Source organism: Vespa crabro, chromosome 2 (genome assembly GCF_910589235.1).
Source record: "Vespa crabro chromosome 2, iyVesCrab1.2, whole genome shotgun sequence".
NCBI classification, from domain to species: Eukaryota; Metazoa; Arthropoda; class Insecta; order Hymenoptera; family Vespidae; genus Vespa; species Vespa crabro.
Genome location: NC_060956.1, coordinates 21,858,825 through 21,866,972, shown reverse-complemented (window position 1 = coordinate 21,866,972; position 8,148 = coordinate 21,858,825). Strand labels below are relative to the sequence as shown.

The window sequence follows — 8,148 nt, the reverse complement described above, 5'->3', positions numbered from 1 at the left end:
TTTCTTGGACTTTATAACGCATTATTTAACAAAGCGTACGCATTACAAACTAATATCTCCCATATACAGTATATAATTATAGAACACACACATTTAATATGACTTACTTTTAATATTAATTTATACGAGACAGAAGAAATTACCGACGAGTACACCGATAAAAATCGAAACATTTGATAGATTTCATTAATTTCGATATCAACGTTTACACTGCCATCAGATACGTCAAGGAAATATTTATTTGTATAAAGCGTTGGAAAATCAATTTTAAATATAATTATGCATGATTGAAGATTATACGTTTAAGAATTTTATATATATGTATATATATATATATAATATATAATATATATAATATATACATATATATATAATATATATATATATATATAAAATTATTGTAATAATTATTATGGTAATAATGAAACTCTAATAATGAAAATAATAATAATAATAATAATAATAATAATAATAATAATAATAATAATAATAATAATAATAATAATAATAATAATAATAATAATAATGATAATAATGATAATAATGATAATAATAATGATAATAATAATAATAATAATAATCATACTAATAAGAGAGATGACAATGAGAGTATTATGATAATAATTATAATTGGTACATCAGATGAATTTGCTACACCTACAATTGTATAAGATTCTAATCGACAATAACTTTAATTTTGTCATTATAACAATACTTCTAGCGAGAAAGTTATTTCACTATTAAAAATGTATTGATGATATTATATCGGTACGCTTACAAGATGAATTACATCTTAATGCTTAGAGTATAAAGGTAGAGCGATGGTAGCAAATTGACTATATACTCTTCCTCTTTTTGTTGTTGTTTAATGTCGCACAAATACAGCAATAATGTTTGAACATATTTACAAAATGAAAAAGCGCTTTATACACCTGTAAAATAATATTTAAAGAAACCCTTCTCTATAAGAAAAAAAAAAAAAAAAAAAAAAAAAAAAAAAAAAAAAAAAAAAAAAAAAGACCAAAAAAAAAGAAAAAAAAAAAAAAAAAAAAAAAAAAAAATAAGAATGAAAATCTTTGTAAAATACCAGGTAATATTGAAACACCTTTATAATTTCAAATAAAATGTGATATTATACATTAACGAATCTTCGTCTTAGTCATAAGTAGATTTGAAATATTAACGTGACAGAGCTAATACAATGTGTTATAGTTTATATGGTTGGTTTGTTTTTTTTTTTTCTCGTGGTTATTGATTATTATGCTACCTAAGTCCTCCTAGATACTCTAAGTCACAAACACAGGCCATATGTATCTTCCTTTTTGTCATTACTTCGATGATCTTTCTTGATCTGAAAAATATTTAGTTGCATTCGGAAAGCGTAATGGATCTGGAAAGTCCGGGGTACCGTATCTGCGTGGATTTAAGCAGTCTCTGATAGCTTGACCAAAGGCACGCCTAACTCCAGGATCTGTTGCCACAGCAACGGCAGCCCCTTCGACTTCCTCGATACCAGCGCGACTAACGCCTTCTCTGACTAAACGCTCGACCGATGCAGTTATGGCCGAATGATTAGGGGTAGGACTGACTAATAATCGTGGTTTTTGTTGTTCGATAAGTTTGCGCCGTTTTGTTGGTAAACCACCTATGTATGCATCACTGAAAGTTGTTACGGCACCATTCGCCATTCCTTGCATCTGTAATTGTCGTCGTTGTCTTACTCCATCACGTGCGATTATAGGTATCCATTCCTACAATTATCATTTTAATCACCCCAAAGTAGAATTTTAATTCTCGTCAAAGTTCTTTTTTTTCTTTTCCTTTTATGTTTTTTTTTTTTCTTTTTTAACTTTGTTTCGTATTTTTAGCAAATTATTTATTTTTAGAATTTAATAGATTACCGAAGGTAATGCCTCGTGTCCTGGAAATGTTTCTGGAATATCTTCCCCTTCATCGGGTGCGGACGCTTCATTGTTAGACTTATCTTCTACAGTTTCTGTTTCCATTGGCTGGGTCAAAAAAAAAAAAAAAACATACGAATTATTTTTTTCGTACTAACAACATCTTTTCATACGCATCTACAAAATGTTACTTTTATTATAAAAGGTAAATGATTTACCTCATGTTGCGATTGTTGCTGTTGCGATTGCGATTGCGATTGCGATTGCGATTGCGATTGTTGTTGTTGTTGTTGTTGCTGCTGTTGTTGTTGTTGTTGTTGCTGTGACTGTTCTTGCGTTGAACATGTCGATTCGTGCGATACCGTAGAAGATGACGATGTTGTTTGTGCATTAGTTTCTTTATATATGAGAAGTGGAAGAATTTCTGAATCCGGAGGTTGCGGAATACGTAGCGAGTAAGTGCGAAAGTGAACGATAAAACTATTCAACATCCATTGCCGAAAAGAGGGATTAACGGCGCCCAACATATTGCACTAAAGGAATGTCAAAGAAATTATGAATATAAAATCGTAATTACAGTTATCTTTAAATAATATTATCATCATAACTAACCATACAACTGCAAGCAACAGCCTCTAAACCTGCTTGTCCTCCACGAAGAGAGTATCGAAGTACAGCGCACAATTGTCTTCCCAAATTATTTATGATAGTTAATGTCTCTTCTCCGAATCTTCTGTCGTCGATAGCTATGAATATATATTAATATTGTATACAAAAAAAAAAAAAATTTCATACGCTATATTTTATATGTATAGAAATAATGAACTAACCAACATCGAGTATAAGTCTCAACATGTCTTTGCAATGACGTGACAATAATGATTCGATCGTAGCACAAATGTCTATGGACGAACTATTTCTGCCACTGGCATCCTCTTCCCTTTCCAAAAGTTGCTGAAGATGTGGTCTGATTTGTAATATTAAACGTTCTACTACTTGATCTCGTTCTTCGGGCATAGATGAATTGTTCATGATCACGCAGCATAAAAATCTTAACGGTACTCGAAGCCTAGCGATCGGTCCCGATCTTCCACGTCTTAGTCGAATTAAATCTTCCAAAGTCATATAACGTGCCTAGAACAATATTATCTATATTATTCTAGGCACATAATTATTTTTTTTATTAATGCAACGATTTTAACATATATACTTACAATGAGCAAAGCAAGTTCAGCGAGTAAATTTTCTTCCGTAATATTTTCACGAGATTGTAGAGAGCCAATTTCTAATAAATTAGCAAGAGTTACATTTCCACCAACTACATTAGTACCCCTGTAATAAAGTTATTTTTATGTAATTCTTTTTTCTCTCCCTCCCCCCCCCCCCCCTCTCTCTCTCTCTCTCTTTAATACGGTACATTTGAAAATTAAGAAAACATACCCATCTCCCATGATTCCTATATGAATATTTCCACTGCCAACCATTTGCATTATATTTCCAAAGCTTTCCGGTAGATCAGGGCCTAAAGTAAAAAATATTTTCATTCACTATTATTATTACATTTGGTATGCGATATTGTTATGACATCGCATGAAAAGATTGGATTACTACTGTTACTGTTAATGCTTATACTGGTTTGTTGTTGTCCACTGGTACCTCCTAGCATTTGACGTAATAAGTTCGCCAAAGGATTATTTGCGGCACCTTGGCTCGATGTTGCTGAAGTTGTGCTCGTAGAACTAGCGGTACTGCTTGCGGTAGATGTTGTTGCTGTAAAGTATAGAAACGAATTCAAATACTTTGTAGATATACGTATGAGTGAGTTTCTTTTTCTTTTTTTTTTTGACTTTTACCATACTTAATATACGTATTTACCCGTTTGCGCCTGAGGTTGAGTTTCTTGTGCAGGCGTTTGACTGGCTCTGGTAGATTGTGAAGTGGCCGTGACATTCGGTGTACTAGTTGGTGTACGACGTACATGATGAGAATTGCAAGGAAGAAAAGGATCAAATTCGAGTCCTTGACCCATGCTCATTCCAACACCAAGAGGGTGCGATGGATGGAAAACATGTGGACGTGAGGTACTGCGTGTTTGAGTTGCAGTAGTTGGATGAGTGCCTACATTACTTCTATATTGAAAAATGTATTATTTAGCAATCATCAAGGTACAACGTACTCACGACAAAAACATAAATATTGAATACTTTACTATCATTGGCATTACCGAGCTTGTGTGCTTTGAGCAGCATTAGTAGATGTACTATCTACGGTTGCGGCAACCGTTTGTTGGACTCCTGATGAAGTCGTAGCTGTGGTGCGTGTTGTTATTGGAACAGTGGCTATACCACCTTGCGCCATATGTCCAGCGACTGCTTGCATCAAATTTCGTAAAAAGTCAGGCGTGGGTGCCGAACCCCAAGGAAATATGCCAGCACCATTTCCATTCGTTCTTCCTATCAATGATACGAAGTTTAGAAATGTCATATATATATACACACATATATATACATATATATATATATGCTTTGTAATTTTCCAAAAAGTATCTGTAAAAGATACATGCCAGCATTGTTATTATTATTGTTTTCACCAGTCTGATTTTGTTCGCTTCCCAAAGAAGCTTCCGTGTTACTATCAGGACTGACTTCCATCAATACTTCTACGTTGTTCGGCAAGTCGAACACTGCCACGGAAGAATGACTTTAATATTCTTATCCAATAGGTACATTTTTTATTAAATACATGATTGTGTAAAGATAAAATTACCAAATTGCGATTGCGACGGTTCTTGCGGTCGCTGTTGTTCCGCCGGTTGAGATGGCGGTGTACTACTAGATTCTTGAGACTGATTATTATCTTCAGTAGTAACTTCGATCGATCCTGAAGCTACAACAATATCTGACGGTTGTTGTGCATTTGTGCTTTCTTCATTGCCATTATTATTATTTGCATTGCGACCGTGTAAACTGATATGAGCCTAAAAATCATATAGAATATAATTATCTGCACGTTATTAATATTTTTTTTTTGATTTATGCTCACCTCTACCTGGATCGGTACACCGGCTTGTACAATAGCAGAGTGTTGTATAATAATGGGCCGACATCTTAAATTTCTAGGTGGTTGCTGTCTCATATCAACGATTATATCGCTTAAAGCATGACACGAATGCGATATGTAATGTAAACATTCACTAACACCATCTACTATTCTTTGATTTTCTTCAACACCTTCTGGCCCAGCCTAATCAGTAATGATGTAAAATAATAAACATTTTGGATATTTATGAAATTTTCTTCTACGTTCACTTACTCCTGGAGGCAACGATGGATCAGCCAACATAAGTACACGGTAACGTTCGATGTACGGTCTTAAGCGATCTTGAGTACTCAACAATCTATCTAACAAGTATGCCATTTGTGGAGGTCGCGGCAACCTAATAAATGTATAAATAGATAGATAGATAGATAGATAGATAGATAGATAGATAGATAGATAAATTCATGAGCCTTTTTCGATATATTTCACGATACAACCAGTGAAAATATATGTCTTACTGAGCGTGCGGCCGTCTGTTATTTTGTCCACTCGCATTTAATGTTCCCTGTTGTTCACTTTGTGATTGAGCAGATGTTTCCATTTCAGCATCTTCTTGTGCCTCACTTGCAGTTCTTGCTTCATTAGCGTCATCATTGCTTCCTATATCAGATTTATCAAGTGTTAATACATTAATATTATACTTTCATGATTTATTATATTCTTACCCCTTAGTAAGGTAACATTGCTGGCGCCAGAGGCAGAAATAACAACTCCTAATGCAGCCGTAACAGCTTCTGAAAGTCTAGTTCCAGCAGATTGTCGACCTTCTGCAGTTCTGAAAAGTCTACGCAGAGTTCCTTCTTTTATCAGGCAAGCATATCTATTTAGAATAATTATTGATCAAAGATATTATTAAACGAACTTACTCTTCCTGATCCGTTTCTATTTCTTGTACTTGTATTTGCTGCGGTAATGGAGACTGATTATTCTCCGATGTATTTGGATGTAGAGGCGCTGTAGGATCGTCAAGACGATCCATTAATTCGTTCGCGCGATTCAGCATACGTTTTGCAACTATCAAACGGCTGTTTGATAGACTGTTACTTAATTGAGGCACAGGTAATCCTAATGTAATACAAATCAAGGTTTTATTGCTGAATGTAAAATAAAAAAAGTTTATATAAATATTAATGCGATGAGCATTACTGACCATGTCCTTCGACTATTTCAGCTGGTACAGACATAGCACCTAAATACATAGCGTTTCCATGCATTTGAGCATGACTGAAACGATAATGGGGTCTCTGTTGATTTTGCCATCCTTGGCTTTGTTGTCCTTGACCTTGTCCACTGTCATTGTTTCTTTGTCCAGGTTGAGGCGGTGCACTTTGCACCAAATGTATAACCTTACCATTAACATCTACGAGCATAATATCATTTCGTTAGAATGACATCGATTGGATTGATCCAATGAATACATATTATTAATTATAAAATAAATATGAACATTAATGAAATCTTACCATAATCATTTAATTTTTTTTCGTCTTGAAGAACTCTTCCGCAATAAATAAGTCTCTGTGAATCAGCTGGCACAGCTACAGATTCTGCTATATGCTCTTTAAATCTACGTACTGTTATTTGCTGTGGAATGCAAAGTAACATATTAAACACGTCTATTCTAATGTATCACGCATTTCGAATGTTCTAGAAAAATTTCTACATTCGAAATTATTTAATGGGGCACTGTTATGAACAATTCAGACCCAATATAATATCTACACTTTGTATTTATATATAATCTCTTATTATAAATAAATGTATGTAACATTATATGGAGTATAAGATGGAAGAGAGTAAAAAATCAATGAATAGATATAGCTCAGAATATTCTGTTATACAGAGGAGACCTTTGTCCATGTATTCATATACAATACAAAAGAAAAATGTCTTTACATCGAATATAATATATAATTGTTACTTGTTCGAGTAAAATAATAAAGAAAGGAGAAAAATTTGTTGATCAATATTTGTTCAGAGATAAATTATATAATTTTATTTTTTTTTCCTTCTTTTTTTTTTTTTCCTCTTTCTTTTTTCTTTCTTCCTTTTTTAATCCAGCTTCTTAGATATGTCATAAATCGATAATTCCCTATGGTGGATAATTTCGAATCGATAAAATTAGTTTGGAGCATAATTCGTCGAACTAAAACTAGGCATATAGGAGAATGAAGAAGATGATGGGGAAGGGTAGGGTAGGGGAGGGGTAGGGGAGGGGGAGGGGGAGGTGAGAGGGGAGGAGTGTACGGCCATAAAAATATTATAGACAATAAACTTACGTCGTCTTCCAAGGAGAAGGCATGATTCTGCGAATCTAAAGTCTTTACCGTAAGGTCGATCATGATAGATCACAGCGTAGGACGAATGGGCTAATACTAAAACAATCAAACAATTTCTATTACGATGTTATCACGAGATTATCGACGTTTCCAAATCGAATAATAGTCTCCCACTCACGATGCAGAAAGAGATGCAGGTATAACGCGAGAAAAAGGATTTCACAAGAGTTAGCAACGATGTCGACTACCGCACTATGGATAATATTCAACGAAGAAAATTACAACGAAATTAATCGGAGAAATGGCTCCGTTTAATGACGACAGCACGCTAAGACCTATTCACACCGTCCTCATCGCATCGTTCGACTTATTCGAATGATGATATTTCTGGGTGTCGATATTTCACAGTAACGGGCAACACGACACACGTTATTCTACCCAGAATTCGCTTTACTATCGATACAAGGTGTGCCACCAACATAAACGGCTGGCATTCCCTATGCGAAGCCGTCCTCCTTTTTTTTTTTCCCCCCTTTAGACTTCTTTTTTCCTTTCCCCTTTCTTCTTTACGTTAAAAAGCAGCGTCATCTATGTCTGCTGCGGCATTCCGATCGGCGTCATCAACCAGAGCTACGAAATAGATGAATGAGAACCACTGACCGATCCGAAGTTTCCTCAATATTTCACGAGATGGCGCTGGTTACACCGCGTGTCACCATGACTCTCTCTCTCTCTCTCTCTCTCCATATCAATTTAAATCCCACGCCTCGCTTTTAGTGGTTTCATTTAAATTCCCATTGCGCGACGTAGATCGCGACGTGCGTAGATCAGCTGATTCGAAAACATTGTCGTGTATTAACGGCGACAAA

General features: G+C 34.7%; 1 protein-coding gene across 8 annotated transcripts; it reads right to left on the bottom strand.

The window, feature by feature from the left end:
- Nucleotides 1-1,091: 1,091 nt before the first annotated feature.
- LOC124421636 (large proline-rich protein BAG6) lies at nucleotides 1,092-7,781 on the bottom strand. Of its 8 annotated transcripts, none has more exons than XM_046957051.1 (21): nucleotides 7,458-7,781; nucleotides 7,280-7,375; nucleotides 6,464-6,584; nucleotides 6,151-6,360; nucleotides 5,867-6,065; nucleotides 5,666-5,784; nucleotides 5,459-5,600; nucleotides 5,214-5,337; nucleotides 4,944-5,144; nucleotides 4,668-4,878; nucleotides 4,465-4,584; nucleotides 4,126-4,354; nucleotides 3,777-4,030; nucleotides 3,510-3,671; nucleotides 3,342-3,423; nucleotides 3,116-3,233; nucleotides 2,732-3,035; nucleotides 2,514-2,647; nucleotides 2,120-2,434; nucleotides 1,902-2,009; nucleotides 1,092-1,697 (listed from the first exon to the last, which is right to left on the bottom strand). In XM_046957051.1, the coding sequence occupies exons 2-21, from the start codon at nucleotides 7,340-7,342 to the stop codon at nucleotides 1,329-1,331; spliced, it is 3,585 nt and encodes a 1,194-aa protein (XP_046813007.1). In that variant the 5' UTR covers nucleotides 7,343-7,375; nucleotides 7,458-7,781; the 3' UTR covers nucleotides 1,092-1,328. The 8 variants fall into 8 exon arrangements, with proteins under 8 accessions (XP_046813007.1, XP_046813002.1, XP_046813000.1 ...); XM_046957046.1 differs by having other exon boundaries at nucleotides 1,092-1,751; nucleotides 4,950-5,144; XM_046957044.1 differs by having other exon boundaries at nucleotides 1,092-1,751; nucleotides 7,458-7,780.
- Between the last annotated feature and the right edge of the window lie 367 nt (nucleotides 7,782-8,148).